Source organism: Typopeltis vanoorti, chromosome 8 (assembly GCF_054136105.1).
Source record: "Typopeltis vanoorti isolate ZY-2024b chromosome 8, IOZ_Tvanoo_1.0, whole genome shotgun sequence".
In the NCBI taxonomy this organism is placed as follows: Eukaryota; Metazoa; Arthropoda; class Arachnida; order Uropygi; family Thelyphonidae; genus Typopeltis; species Typopeltis vanoorti.
In genome coordinates, this window is record NC_143556.1 from 30,770,463 (window position 1) to 30,787,517 (window position 17,055).

Below are 17,055 nucleotides of genomic sequence, written 5' to 3' on the forward strand. Positions count from 1 at the left end.
AGGGACTGATGTGAGAAGAGAGATTGATGACTTGTAAGTACTTAAGATATTGTAAAATATCCTAGCAAACTCACGGCTTGCATTTTAAGAGAATGTGCAAGGCAGTTTATGATACCTTTGACTGGGCTGTGTAATTCAAGTCTCAGCTCTAGCAGATTCCCAAGAGTGGTGGCAAAGGTTAGTCAGAAAGAGAATTCAGGAATGGGTGATAAGAATATGATATTCTGTGAGGGGAAGCATTGGCTCTGTGAAGAGTTATTCATGCCTTAGTAATCTGCTAACTTTTTATAATAGAGCGACAGCTGAGTTGGATGAAGGGAATGGTCACACAATGATACTGCAGGATACCTCTGGAACTCTGTTATGCAGACTGCAACGAATGGGAATGGATATGAAACTGGTGATATCCAGGAAAAGGCAGATGGCTAGTGGTGTGCCACAGCATTCTTGGACAGTAGTGCTTGGACCACTACTGTTTAATTTGTACATAATTGATATAGGAAATCATTTGAAGGGAGATATTTAGTTGTTTTTTGAAAATGCAGAGTTGTTGGGTATGGTAATAGTTATTATTATTATTAAACAACACCTCATGGAGTCAAAGACTCATCTAGGAGGTACTTTTATCTCATCATACCATGTCTTAAACACATTCAAACTCCTTGCAGACACCACACTCTCAGGCAAGGCATTCCAATCACTCACAACTCTGCACAAAAAAAACCTCCCTCTCACTCCCCTACTCACACCCTCTTTATACAGTTTCCGGGGATGAACTCTGGTTCTCCCCTGATCTCCCACTATTCTCTGTAGAACTTCTCCACCATTGATCCTATAGCAACCCCTTACCAACTTGTAGGTCTCTATCATATCTCCGCTCTTCCTTCTCTCCACTAGACTCTGCAAACTACATCTTTTCAATCTTTCCTCATACTCGACATTCCAGAGGTCAGAAACTACCTTAGTCAGTCGCCTTTGGACCTTTTCCAACATCTTTTCATCCTTCTGAAAACCAGGTGACCAAATCTGGGCACAATAGTCCATGTGTGGCCTAATCAAAGCCTTATACAATGGAACAAGAATCTCCCTACTTCTACACATCAGTGTCCTCTGCATCATTCCAGAAGTCTTTGTGTTGTCTTCACAATTTTGGCGATGTGTCCCCTAAATTTTAGATCCTTATCCACTATCACTCCCAGATGTCTTATTTCCTCTACTTCCAACAATATATTCTCACCAAGCATAAATTCTGCATCCCATCTTTGTTTTCCAAATTTTAAAATCTTACATTTTGCAACATTGAACTCACATACCCATTTCTGTGCCCAATCACTCAATTTATTCAAGTCTTCTTGCTAGGCCACAACATCTTCACTACTCTTTATGGTTCGTCCCAACTTTGCATCATCTGCATACAACTGAATATCTCCATTCAAATCTTCACCAATATCATTAATATACAAGTTAAATAGTAATGGCCCTAAAACAGACCCCTGAGCCACTCCACTAGTGACTTTCCTTTTCCTGGATATTGTACCCCCATACACAACTTGTTGATACCTATCAGATAGCCAGTCTCCAATCCAATGCACTAATCTAATATCTAATCCCATCTGCTCTAGTTTGACTGTCAACTTATCATGAGGTACTCTATCAAAAGCTTTTGCAAAATCCACATATATTACTGTGTATCCTTCTCCTCTGTCCAAGGAAGCAGTCACTTTATTATAATAAGTAAGTAGATCACTAAAACATGACCTACCTTTAGCAAATCCATGCTGTCCATCAAAGATTATACCATTGTTGTCAACCCAACTCTGGATCCTAGTTCTCACAAGCTTCTCCAACAACTTAACCACAACACCTGACACAGAGATAGGCCTATAGTTTGATGCTTGAGTTCGATCACCTCCTTTATGAAGTGGCACAATCTTGCCTTCCTTCCGCTCTTTAGGAACTTGACCAAGTGCAAGACTCGTATTAAAAAATTATGTCAACTCTCTGGCATATTCCTTCAGAATACACGGTGATATATTATCAAGTCCCACAGCCTTATTTACATCTAGTTTACTCAACTCCCCAAACACCTCTTGCTCACTTACAGTCAGTCTCTACTCCCCATCATCAACTGCTCATTAAGTATCTCCACCACACATTCTGTAACAGCTGTCTTTATACCATTCCTCCAATCAATGTCATCCTTCCATAATCATTCTTTCTTTTGCTGGCTACATATCGAAAGAACTCCCTAGGATTCTTTTTGGCTTCATTATCTAACTGCTGTTCATACCTCTCTTTAGCTACTCTTACCAACCAAGTCACCCTCCTTGCCTGGTCTTTGTAGACCTCATGAAATTGGTTACTTCCACTTCTCTTATGCTGTCTCCACAATGCCCTTTTTCTCTGTATTGCATGCTTAATCTCTTTATTCATCCATCTCACACCTACCTTATTTAAGCTTCTCACCCATTGTATACATTTAGACATTGTATCTACTAAATAGTTTTTGAAAATCCCCCAAGCTGCATTGATCTTTTTTCCAGCTAACTCCTCATTCCATGCTATACCTGCAAGCTGTCTCCTGAGCTCTTCATAATCACCCCCCCCCCCTTGTAGTTCCACATATACCCTTTTTTCACAGGGGTCCTTGAACTGCTGGCAACCACCAGGTAATCACCTCGTGGTCACTTTCACCAATTGGTGGATGATTTGACACCTCATTGATAATTACATCCTCTGATGAGATGACCAAATCCAAGACCCTTAATCCTTGTGTGCCCTCTGTTACATATTGTCTGAGGTAGTTTTTCCTCAAAAACTCAAGAAACTCATTTTCTTTACTTCCAGTTGCTATCTCTTCATTACAGTCTATATTGCCATAATTAAAATCACCCATAATGATTTTATTTGCTTGGCTTATTTGACTATATATTTCACTGTCACCATCATCCACATTACCAGGTCTATAACAACATCCCACCAAGTATTTGATTCTATTCACCTCTATCTCACACCATACTGCCTCAAAACCACTGGCCCTATTTCCCTCTTGCATCTCTACCTTGTATGGACATAACTCTTTATCTATCATCAATAGCACTCCCCCTCCCTTTTTATCCCTTCTATCCTTATCAAGTTTATCAAGATTATGTAGAAGATTTGTAGGATTATGGTTGGGCTGGAAAACGTGTTTTTAAATTAAAGTATAGTGTGCCATTTTGTCTCAAATTGTGCTACAGTTGTGCTTCAGTTGGATACAAGTGTCCTCCAGTGGTGTTATTGTTTGGAATTCTGTTGTATATATATTGTGTTTTCACTGCTGTTTGTTTCACTACTTCAGTGACTAAAGATGGCATCCAACAAGAAACGTATGTCAGCAGCTTGCAGAACTACGAAAGTCTGGCTCTGCGTTGGATTTTTTGCAGTGGATGCGTTGAGGAAACTGTTATATGTATGTGCCAAGGAATGTGAATTATCTATGGACTGTTTGGCTAAATGAGAAGAATGAAAACGTCAACGCATGTGAGAAGTGTCGGGATAGACTGGAGCGATTAGGCATGGAAGCAGACGTCAGGACCATAGTGGATGAACTTTGGCAGGAGTTCGGGAAAATGAAAAGTGAACTTCATCTTTTGCAAGAGGAATTGGAAATTAAATGAGGTTCTGGAAATTAAATCCGAGTTAAATGGGTTGAATAGAGAAATTAGGACTATGGAGAAGAGAATCCTCTAGCTGAAATAACTAGAACAAGATTAAGTGTGGGAGATTCTTTGGTGATTGACGAAGAAATAAATAGTATGGGAGTGATTGGGAGTCAACAGAATGAAAGCACAAGAGGTCTAGAAGAAACAAGATGTCATAAGAATGAGGGAGCAAGTAAAAAAGCATTGAGTAATGAAACTGGGAGAGTCATGCTGAATAGCATAGAAAAATGAGGCTGTGAGTGACTCTTGTTTGGACTTGAATGAAGTTATGAGTGGTAAAATATATAGTGATTCTATGATTAAAGGTATGCCTGAGGAGTGCTTGGCTGGTGGAACAATAGAGAGAGTGGCTTTAGCAGTAAAGAGAAGGCATGATGCAGACAAGATGATAGTTATGGTGGGTACAAATGACCTGAGTGGTAGTATAAATCGGGTAGCAAAAGATTTAAGAACATTGTTAGATATTGTGAAGAACAAAAGTGTCAATGGAAGGATAGTGCGTGTGCTGCCTCGTTTTGACCATTATGAATTAAGTAGATGAGCGATGATAATGAATGATATGATTCCAAGAATTTGCAAAAAAGAAGTATGGAATTTGTTGATGTCTGGAGTGTGTTTGAAGGGAAAAGACAGCTGTATGCTTGAGATGGGTTGCATCTGAACATGTAAGGTCATAAGCAATTGAAGAAGTTACAGTGTTCCAAACAAGTTGAAGTAATTGGGCAAGGAAACTAAAATTGAAAAGGTTGAGTGTAAGAGGGAGAAATGTAAGCAGTGATTGTATAATTATTGATCCTTATTCGCAGAATAAATTGCAGAATAGAAGGGCTATAAATCAGCAAGAGACTACTGAAATTAGTGACATGTATACCAGTTCTAAATCTGGTACAAGAACTAAAGGGAATCTGCAATTTTTGTATACAAATGCAAGAAGCATTCAAAATAAGAGGGAAGCATTTTTGGCTTTAGTCAGTGCAATCTCACCAAAAGTTATAAGCATTAGTGAAACTTGGCTGTCAGCAGAAGATGTGGTTACTGGAATTGATGGATACAGTATTTTCAGGGAGGATAGAGAAGATAGAAAGGGGGGGGAGGAGTACTTTTGATGATAGCAGATGAGTTACAGTCAATATTTGGTTGCGTTGGTCACTATTTCACACCAGACGACCTCAAATGAACTATCATGGACAGACATGTGAATGATAGTTCATTTGAGGCAGTCTGGTGTGAAATTATTATTATTATTATTATTATTATTATTATTATTATTATTATTATTATTATTACGGGTATCTCCATGGAGTCAGTAGACTCATCGCGGGAGACCCAAACTAGCAAAACAATATCTGTCATATCTCTTCTTGAATTCATTTACAGATGAAGAGCTCACAACAAAGTCAGGCAATGAATTCCACTCATTCACCACCCTCCAGGCAAAAAACCTTGTTCTGACACCTTTGTTAACCACACTCTTCTTTAATTTCCAGAGATGACCTCTTGTTCTTCCATCACTATCACACAGCTGAAACATTTCCCCTGCATCAATCCTATAAAAACCTTTTAGTAATTTGAATGTTTCTATCATATCCCCTCTTCTTCGCCTATCAACCAATCTCTGCAATCCACAAGCTCTCAATCTTTCAATGTAGGGAGCATTTTTTATATCACTCACCAACTTGGTCACTCTTCTCTGAACCCTCTCCACAGCCTCCTCATCTCCAAGGAATCCAGGTGACCAGACCTGAGCACAGTAATCCAAATGTGGAAGTATCAATGCTTTATAAAAGGGAATAATAACCTCTTTATCTCTGGATGTCAGTGTGTTCCTCAACAACCAAGTAATCCTATGTGCAATCTTGGACACCTTAGCAATGTGTCCTCTGAACTTCATCTCCTTATCTACCAATACCCCTAAGTCCCTAGCCTCATCAATCTCTTGGAGTACCTTTCCATCTATGTAGTACACAGCTGGTAATCTTTTAATCCCAAAATGCAAGACTTTACACTTTTCCACATTGAACTGACATCCATTTTCTTTTGCCCATTTTACCAGCTTATTTAAATCCTCCTGCAAACTTTCAACATCAGCTTGATTTTTTATTGTACTACACAACTTTGCATCATCAGCAAACAACTGAATATCTCCCTTTAAGCCGTTTCCTATATCATTTATATACAAATTAAACAACATTGGCCCAAGCACAGAGCCCTGAGGCACACCACTGGTCACCTGCCTCATTCTGGACTCGGCTCCTCCATACACCACCTTATGGTATCTCTCCCTGAGCCATTCTCTTATCCATATCACCAATTTAATATCCATTCCCATCTGCTCCAATTTGCGTAACAGTGTTCTATGGGGTATCCTGTCAAAAGCCTTAGCAAAATCCAGAAGTACCACTGTGTAGCCAGTTCCTTTGTCCAACTCTGATGTTATTCTGTTATGGATAGTTAATAGATTGCTAAGGCAGGATCTACCTTTAACAAAACCATGTTGGCCTCTATAGAGTATCATATCCTGATCCACCCATTCTTGAATTTTGTCTTTAACCAACTTTTCCAATACTTTTACCACTACTCCTGAGATGGTGATTGGTCTGTAATTCAATACTGCAGTTTTAGAGCCACCCTTATGCAAAGGAACCACTTTGCCTAACTTCCACTCCCTAGGGACCATACCAGAGTTCAAACTTAAATTAAATATCCAGGTAAGAGGGGTTGACAATTCATTTGCACATTCACGCAACACCCGAGCTGATATTCCATCTAAGCCTACCGCAGTGTTTGCATTTAAGTTCCGCAATATATTTAATACCTCTGATTCTTTAGCTTCAATTCTCACATTAGGTATTGCTATAGGTATAGAGATATCCTCACTTGGGTGATAGACTTTTGAGAAGTGATCACTCAGTAACTCGACTATTATATCTGATTTTGTCACCTCAATACCATCAGCACCCACTAAGGTTATCCTTCCGAAGTCATTCTTCCTCTTACTTGCCACATAGCGGAAGAACTCTTTGGGATTACCCTTGATCTCTTTGGCTAAGGTCTTCTCATAATCTGATTTAGCTTTTCTTACTATGCTGGTAACCTTCCTAGCTTGAGCCTTGTACTGCTCATGGGTGTCCTGATCACCCTTCTCCTTGTAAGTTCTCCATAACATTTTCTTTTTTTGTAGTTCAAGCTTGATACTACTGCTCATCCATCTAATGCCTGCCTTGTTTGACCTCCTGACCATGGGGACACAATCTGATATTGCTTTCCTCAGATACCCGCTGATTTTATCCCAAGCACTGCTAACATCTTTCCCTTGCAATATGTTCTGCCATGGGATGGCTGCAAGCTCACTCCGAAGCTTGTTATAATTGCCTAACCTGTAGTTCCGTACATACCCCTTTTTAATAGAAAAATCCACAGATTTTGCAACCTCCCAAGTCAATACCACATGATCGCTTTCACCAACTGGAGGTAACGAGGTCACCTTACTTATGCATATAACCTCTGAACCAATAACCAGGTCCAACACTCTCACACCACGTGTCCCTTCAGTTACGTGCTGTTTCAAGTAATTATCTCGTAGCAGATGTATGAACTCCATTTCCTTTTTGCTACGTGATATTTCCTCCTTCCAATTGATATCACCATAATTAAAATCCCCCATAATAATCACTAAGCCTTCACTCATTGCACTAAGTTGCTGATGCATGAATTCAATATCTCCCCCTGTACTCCCTGGCCTATAGCAGCATCCAACTGTATATTTGGTTGCGTTGGTCACTATTTCGCACCAGACTGCCTCAAATGAACTCTCATTCACATGTCTATCATCATGATATACTACTTTCTTTGGCTGCAACACATCAGCTATCATCAACAGTACTCCTCCTCCTGTTCTATCTTCTCTATCCTCCCTGAAAATACTGTACCCATCACATTCAATTCCAGTGACCACATCTTCTGCTGACAGCCAAGTTTCACTAATGCCTACAACTTTTGGTGAGATTTCACTGACTAATGCCAAAAATTCTTCTCTCTTATTTCTAATGCTTCTAGCATTGGTATATAGTGACCAATGCAACCAATTATACAGTTGGTTGCTGCTATAGGTCAGGGGGGTATAGGGGATGATATTGAATTCATGCATCAGCAAATTAGTGCAATGAGTGCAGGGTTAGTGATTATTATAGGAGATTTTAATTATGGTGATATCAATTGGAAGGAGGAAATATCACATGGCAAAAAGGAAATGGAATTCATACATCTTCTACAAGATAATGACTTGAAACAGCACATAACTGAAGGGACATGTGGTGTGAGGGTGTTGGACCTGATCATTGGTTCAGAGGATATATGCATAAGTAAGGTGCCATCGTTACCTCCAGTTGGTGAGAACGATCATGTGGTATTGACTTGGGAGGTTGCATAATTTGTGGATTTCTCTCTTAAGAAGGGGTATATATGGAACTATAGGTTAGGCAATTATAACAAGCTTCGGAGTGAGCCTGCAGCAGTCCCATGGCAGAACATATTGCAGGTGTAAGATGTTAGCAGTGCATGAGATAAAATCAGCGGGTATCTGAGGAAGGCAATATCAGATTGTGTCCCCATGGTCAGGAAGACAAACAAGGTAGGCATTAGATGGATGAGTAGTAGTAGTAGTATCAAGCTTGATCTGCAAAAAAAGAAAATGTTATGGAGAATTTAAAAGGAGAAAGGCGATCAGTACACCCATGAGCAGTACAAGGCTCAAGCTAGGAAGGTTACCAGCATAATAAGAAAAGCTAAATCAGATTATGAGAAGACTTTAGCCAAGGAGATCAAGCATAATCCCAAAGAGTTCTTCCGCTATGTGGCAAGTAAAAGGAAGAATGACTTTGGAAGGATAACCTTAGTGGGTGCTGACGGTATTGAGGTGAAAACTTCTGATGTAATAGTCGAGTTACTGAGTGATCACTTTTCAAAAGCCTATCACTGAAGTGAGAATATCTCTGTGCCTGTAGCGATAACTAATGTGAGAACTGAAGTTAAGAAATCAGAGGTACTTAGTATATTGCAAAATTTAACTGCAAACACTGCTGTAGGCTTAGATGGAATATCAGTTCGGGTGTTGCATGAATGTGCAAAGGAATTATCAACACCTCTTACTTGGTTATTTAACTTAAGTTCGAATTCTGGTATGGTCCCTACGGAGTAGAAGGGAGGCAAAGTAAAGGTGGCTCTAAAACTGCGGTAGTTAATTACAGGCCAATCACCATCTTGGGAGTGGTGATAAAAGTATTAGAAAAGTTGGTTAAAGTAAAATTCAAGAATGGGTGAATAGGATACGATACTGTATAGGGATCAACATGGTTTTGTTAAAGGTCGATCCTGCCTTAGCAATTTATTAGCTTTTTATAATAGAATGACATCTGAGTTGGACAAAGGAAATGGCTACACAGTGGTACTTCTGGATTTTGCTAAGGCTTTTGACAGGATACCCCATGGAATACTGTTGCACAAATTAGTGCAGAGGGGGATGGATACTAAACTGGTGATATGGATAGGAGAATGGCTCAGGAAGAGATACAAGTAGGTGGTGTATGGAGGAGCAGAGTCCAGGATGAGGCAAGTTACCAGTGGTGTGCCTCAGGGCTCTGTGCTTGGGCCATTGTTGTTTAATTTGTACATAAATGATATAGGAAATGGCTTAAAGGGAGATATTCAGTTGTTTGCTGATGATGCAAAGTTGGGTAACACAATAAAAAATCAAGCTGGTGTTGAGAGTTTGCAGGATGATTTAAATAAGCTGGTAAAATGGGCAAAAGGAAATGGATGTCAGTTCAATGTGGAAAAGTGTAAAGTTATGCATTATGGGACTAAAAGATTACCAGGTGTGTACTGCATTGATGGAATGGTACTCCAAGAGATTGGTGTGGCTAGGGACTTAGGGGTGTTAGTAGATAGGGAGATGAAGTTCAGGGGACATATTGCTAAGGTGTCCAAGATTGCACATAGGATTACTTGGTTATTGAGGAACACACTAACATCCAGAGATAAAGAGGTTATTATTCCCCTTTATAAAGTGTTGATATTTATTACTGTGCTCAGGTCTGGTCACCTGGATTCCTTGGAGATGAGGAGATTGTGGAAATGGTTCATAGGAGTGACTAAGTTGGTGAGTGATGTAAAAAATGCTCCCTACATTGATAGATTGTGAGCTTGTGGATTGCAGAAGTTGGTTGATAGGTGGAGAAGAGGGGATATGATAGAAACATTTAAATTACTAAAAGGTTTTTATAAGATTAATGCAGGGAAAATGTTTCAGCTGTGTGATAGTGATGGAAGAACAAGAGGTCATCCCTGAAAATTAAGGAAAAGTGTGGTTAAGAAGGGTGTGAGAACAAGGTTTTTTGTCTGGAGGGTGGTGAATGAGTGGAATGCATTGCCTGAGTCAGTTGTGAGTTCATCGTCTGTAAATGAATTCAAGAACAGATATGATAGATAGTGTTTTGATAGTTTGGGTATCCCGTGATGAATCTACTGACTCCATGGAGACACCCATAATAATAATAATAATTTAAATAGGCTGATAGTATGGGCAAAATGTAATGGATATGAATTTAATTGGAATAGTATAAAGTTATGCATTTTGGCATACAAAGATTACTAGCTGTGTGCCACATTGAGGGAACTCTACTCCTGAAAATTGATGAAGTGAGGAATATGGGGGTAGTAGATAGAGAGATGATTAAGAGTTGAAGTTTAGAGAACATATTGCTAAAGTAGCCAGGGTAGCTCACTTTCAATACTTGGTTATTGAAAACACTCTGACAAACAGAGACATGGGAGTTATCATTACTCTTTATAAAGCTTTAATATGACCACATCTGGATTACTGTGCTTAGATCTGGTTGCCTGGTTTTCTTGGTGTTGAGGAAGTAGTAGACAGGATCCTGAAGCAAGTGACCAAGATGGTAAGTTGTTTATGGAATGCTTCCTGTGAAGACAGATTGAGGGTTGGTGGGTTGCAAAAGTTGGTTTTGAAAAAAAAAAATGTGGGGGGGGGATATGATAAAAACATTTAAGTTACTTAAAGGATTGTATAGGATTAATACAAAAGAAATATTTCGGCACTTGACTAGATGGGGAAGAACAAGAGGTTATTCTTAGAAGTTGGGAAAGAGCAAGGACTGCAAGACTAGATTTTTTGTTTGGAGAGTGGTGTATGTACATAATGTGCTAAAAGTACATGATGAATGGAATGGGTTTACTTGAGTCAGTTGTGAGTGTGTTGTCTGTTAATGGTTTCAAGGAGAGGTATGATAGATATTTTATTGATAGTTTGTGTCTCCTTGAATAAGTCTTAAAACTACATGGAGGTGCCTATGCATTAATAATAATAATATTTATTATCAGTTAAATAATTAAATAAGACATTATATTTAATTATTTAATTCTATCTATTGGCTACAGCTCCAACAATATCAAAGAATTAATCAATCCTTACCCCAATCCATAATCTTCTCTTCAGAAAGATTTTAGTAATGTTATCACCATTCCTATGCCAGAGGCACATAATGAGTGTTTGGACTTCCTGGAGGTGTCACATAATAATTTTAATTAATAATAAATACAATCTTTGCACCATTTTCAAGCCCTACTTAAAACTAGCTATCCTTATCTGCTGTAAACTAAAAACAAATTCTCTCCCCTCTCAGTTACAGTGTATATAGAGTTCCTTGTTCTTGCTAGTTGGCCTACTATGGACACACAAGAAGATGTTACCATCCAAATAGAAGAACACAAAAAATACATCTATAGTCATAACTATGGTCAATCTGGCCTTGCAGACCAGATCACATGCTTTAGATACAGCTCACAGAATCAATTGGAAAACGACCATCATACCCCATCACAGTAAATTTAAAATAGAAAGACTGTTTTTAGAACCTTTTGCTGCTCTTAAAAATCAGCCTAATTTAAATAAATACGGTAGCATAAAACTTACCAAAATATGGGAAACACTGTCGGCTTGGTTCTCCGAGTGGTTAGCATATCTGCTCTCCAGCCAAAAAGCTGCAGGTTCGAATCCCACCGTGGACATGGATGTTTGTGATTGTCTGTAAAAATATTAGTGGTGGTGGTGGTAGGCAGTAGATGGTATCGGTGTAGATGATGATGGTAGTTGAGGTTCGCTGTAGTTGGTGGATTGTCAGGTAGAGATGGAGAGTTGTGGAGTAGGCTCCCTCCATCAATGAATCTTTGGACTCCTTGGAGGTGTCACATAATAATTATAGTAATAATAATACTTTGAGATCCCAGTTTAATCCTAGGCTGTCACTGTCAACAGGTGTCCATAGAGGGTGCCCACCTAGTTAGGACTCTAGTCTCACAACAGGCTGTAAACCTGTAGTGCATAGTATGATGGGTGTACTAAGGGTTAGATGATCTGAGACCCTGCTATAGAGATCAGATAGGGATGATCTTTTAAGCCATTTCAGGTATCCAATAAATAGTGGTGGTCTCACAAATATCTATACCTATTCTGGGATTTGAGCCAAGAGCCTGTTGGATGGTAATTAGGTATATCTGCCTAGCCAGCCAAACTATGTTGGCTTGGTAGATGTGATATTAACGTGTTATTATTATTATCATTATTATTATTCAGGCCTCCATGGAGTCAAAAGACTCATCGTGGGAGGTCCTTCCTAAGAAACGCAAAGTCTATCAAGACTCATCGAGGGGAGGTCCCCCCTAAGAAACACAAAGTCTATCATACCACTCCTTAAACTTATTGTTCTCTGTTCTCGCTCTCACCACTCCATCAGGCAATGCATTCCGCAGTTCAACCACCCTTCATGCAAAGAAACCACTCCTCACCCTCTTGCTCACAGTTTCATTTTGTAACTTCCAGGAATGGCCTCTTGTCATCACTCCTTCCCGCTGTTCACCCAAGCGAAAGAACATCCCCATAGTCATCTTTGGACTGACAGTCCAAAGATGACTATGACTGTAATGGAAATGACTCTTTTAAACTAAGATATAAGATTATATTTGTTAAAAATAAAGTGAAAATATTTGTGCCTTTTTCATATTACATGCTTTTGTGTGTTTGTGATTGTTTCATATCTAATGTCAGTAAAAGTAAATTTATCGTTTTATTTTTATTTATTTTTAATTTTTTATTTGTTTAGTTCCTGCACAGAACAGAAGAGGAAATGTTCACTGATACAACATTAATTACACCTAAGCCTAAACCTGCAGGTAAAACTAATCACACCAGTTTTCATTTAAGCCAGGGATCTTCAATGCATGACCCATGGGCCACCTAAGGTCTGCAGAGTTCTTTGCTATGGCCCGCCAGCCATTTAAAAAAAATAACTACTTAACATTAAGATGTGATTAAATAAAAAATAATTTCAATGAAGCCCGCGGGCCACTAATCTATATTGCAGTATTTAGAATTGTAAGATGCTTTCCATATTCACAAAGAACGCTGTGCATTTGATAATTTACATAAAATCCTATAAAAATAAATATTAAATAGACATGCTTCTTCAGCCGTCTGCCAGCGCCAAGCAGTACTTAAGTACTAGTACTAACGTCGCAGGTAGATGGCCGAGTGTGCCATCTAGTGCCTTCCAGATACATCTCGAAGGTTCTCGATACTTCGTTATTTTCATATAAATACAAATGGATCACATCCACAGTCAGTCGTCAACAGTGTGATATTCATGTAGAAGCACACACAGGTTCGTCGTGTCAGCAATAGCCTATTGTGGTTTTATATTGATCAACAGTTCAATGTGACAGAAGAACTGATAGTGCTCATACCTATGAAAGAAATGATGAAAGGCACTGCCAAGAAAACGCTCCAGCGTTTCAACCTCAGCTTAACCAACCTTGAGGGTGTGGTAACTGATGGTGCCCCTGCTATGGTGGGAAAGAACGAAGGGTTTGTTGCGCTGCTATGGAAAGAACTGGAAGTAAAAGAAAAAGATTTTGTCCATTACCACTGTTTGACCAATCTGGAGAATTTGTGTGTGTGAAAATTATTGGATTTGAGAATGTCATGAAAGTTATTGTGACTGCTGTCAACATTATTAGGGCAAGAGGATTGAATTGTTTTCAATTCTAAGAGTTTTTGACCGAAGAGTGTGAAACGGATCACAGCAATGTGGTTTATTATAGTGATGTGCATTGATTGAGCAGAGGGAAGGTTCTTAAAAGAGTCTTTGACTTAAGGAGCGAAATACAGCAATTCATGCAAACGAAGGGAATCCGATTGCGGAATTTAACAATCCGAAGTAGATGACAGACTTTGCCTTTGTGACTGACATCTCGTTGCATATGAATGAATGACCTAAATGCGCAGCTACAACCCAAAGATCAACTGGTGCACACTCTGTTCGATCATATCAAAGCTTTTGTGGCCAACTCAAACTTTGGGAGGCACAACTTGTAATAAAAGACAACTCCCTTTCAGCTTCACTGAGTCCAACTGTTTATCTCTTGATGAGTACACTACAAAATTAACCATGTTGCAAAGCGAGTTTCAAGAGAGATTTAGTGATTTTCATAACTAACAGTCTTCTTTAGATTTATTTTCAATCCCATTCGGTGTTAATGCTGCCAAAATGCCAGGCTCAGTAGAAATGGAGCTGCTTGAACTCCAAAACAACTCTTCTTTCAGAGAAAAATTATTCAATGTACCCATGCTTACATTTTACAGAGAATGCATTCCCTAATCTTCACCAGCATGTTTTGAAGATGTACGCTCCTCTGTTACGAAGCACATACTTATGTGAGCAGTTCTTCTCCAGAATGAAGCATGTGAAGTCCAAGACAAGATCTCAGATTATGAACCAACATCTTGAGAATACTCTGAGCATAGCGACTTCCAGCATTGATGCGAATATCGACAAGCTGGTCAAGGAAAAACATTGCCGAGTTGTCCATTGATATTGTAAAAAATTAATGTTTTCTTCATTAAATTATCTTTTTTTCAAGTATCGATTGTATTTACTTATCATGAACCTGACTCCTACCTATGCTCTTAAAGCTGAATTTGTTTATTTTTATAGGATTTTATATAAAGTATCAAATGCACAGCATTCCTTGTGAATCTGGAAAGCATCTTACAATTCTAAATACTGCAGTATAGCTTAGTGGCCCGCAGGCTTCATTGAAATTTTTTAATGCGGCCCACACTGTTTGAAAGACTGAAGACTCCTGATTTAAGCATTCTTTATTTTGTTTTATTTTCAAATTTATAAATGGATACAAAGAACTTTTATTAAAGCTTTTCAAGTGAAGGTGAGTTAGCCAGTCTCATACAGAAGCTGAAGGGTTTTTCCTCCCAGAAACTCAGGATTTTCATCCCACAAAACAGGAAAAATGCCAACTACTTTACCATGATAGGCCATTGAGCCTAACACAAAATGAAGATAGGATGGGATGGGATTTTAAAAAGCGTACTCTTGACTCATCTTCTCTTAAGCTTTCTATCTGGTTAGAAGATGTAGATGAGATGTTCTCCATTTGGCCTCATGGCCCTGATCCATTAGACTCTTTCCCTCTTCACCTCAATAGTGAACATCCAAGAATCCATTTTATGAGGTAAAAGGAAACTAACAATAGTCTAGCCTTCTTAGACACCTTAGTAACATTCCTTCCTAATGTTAACCTTTCTTTCACAGAACAGAAAACTCAACCACAAGCAGATGTAATTAAAAACTTTCCTGTCATCCTCTCTGTCTCAACAATATAGTTGTTGAGATGATGAACTATAACTAATAGAGTCAGCAGTCTATGTTCTTGTTGTGTATTCTATAAATATTTCAATGGCAAATGTTCATCTGAAATAGTATCAATAATTCTCCCACTCAGTACTAAACCCATTGGAATGCGTACAGCTGCCGCTCAGCATCCTTTCACAGAACAAGTTTCTTTTCCTCCTCCTTCATCCCTGCTACTCCTGTACTGTGGACCAGTCTTCCCCCTGATGTATTTCTCAAGGAATATAATATACAGGCTTTTAAATCAAATGTAAACAAGTTTTTCCTTTCCCAACCCACTATCCATATACGGTATTAATGTCATGGCCGTTGCCAGATTAGATCCTTTCCTGAGGCAAACAATTAAATATTGCCCCTGATGGATTATAAAACAAAAAAAAAAAAAAAAAAAGAAAATCTCCAATTGCTATTTTGTTTTTATTATAAGAGAAACATTAATGCAAAACAATTACATAATATTAATTAAATGTTTGCTCTGTGGGGATATTGTACGATAAAACTGTTTTCAAGCTCTTCTAAATTTAAATTATAAGCTATATCTGGCCTCTATCAATATAATTGCTAGACCAACCAATCTTTATTGGGTCATTGCTATTTGCAAATAATTTTTACTCAGTTTAAGGGTGGAAAAATTTCTTTCCACACTTCCTACACTAACAGGAATTGTTAACAATATCCTTAGGGTGGTGGTGACATCGGGATAAATTTTTATCATATAAAAAATTTATATGCGTGGTTAGCCTAGTGGCTGTGCGCTTGGCAACCATATGCCTGTGAGAAGCTTAAGGATATTTCTCAGATGTAGCCAAGTTAGCTGGTCTTGTGCATGGACAGCAGGGCTTTTCCTCCCACAAGCAGGCAAACTGGTCCCGTGAACACACATGAGATACAGCCATAGGATATACCATGAGGCATAGGACTAGTCACCTTATCCTCGGGGCAGGTAAGACTTAGAAGAGCTCAAGTCACCTCTATAACAGGCCAGTAAGGCATAATACATAGTAAGAAGAAGAAGATGATAAAATTTGGTGAGGACCACTTTTCTCTTGATCCTCACCAAATTCTCTTTTGAGAGAATTTTTAATTCAAATAAATCTATTGCATCTACATCAGATGTAAAATATCTTGTTGCCCTAATATGGCACCTGAACGAGCACCCTTATTAAGTGGTGCCATGAGGCAGGATGCCTTTATGCTACACCCTGTCAATGGTACTGACTAATGTACTATAGATTGATCAACCAACCTCTTGTGTATGAACCCAACATTAAAAAAAATCTCTCCTCATATGGAACATCACAGTGTCCTGGCAGTATTTTGATCACTTGCATGTTTCTTATGGCTGTGCAAGTATGGCCTTCCACCTCCGTATGAGATCAGCTAACTAACTCAACTTCAAGTAAAAAAGCCCATATAAAGATTCCTCTCACCAGCAATGAGAATGAACACAGGTCTTTTCCAATCGAAAGGGGCAATGTTAAAGAAATTTTTTTACATTAAGCAAATTTTAGGAGTAGAAATATTTAGTAGTAGATAAAAATAGTTATTTAACAATAAATGAACATATCATT

The 17,055-nt window shown here is 38.6% G+C and overlaps 1 protein-coding gene across 1 annotated transcript in view; it reads left to right on the forward strand.

The window, feature by feature from the left end:
* Positions 1-17,055, forward strand: part of LOC150103900 (uncharacterized) — a 132,480-nt gene that overhangs the window by 106,517 nt on the left and 8,908 nt on the right. Inside the window, exon 7 of the mRNA XM_090397091.1 lies at positions 12,881-12,950. Within this exon, the coding sequence (XP_090253217.1) occupies positions 12,881-12,950 (70 nt within the window). The remainder of the gene's footprint in view (positions 1-12,880; positions 12,951-17,055) is intronic.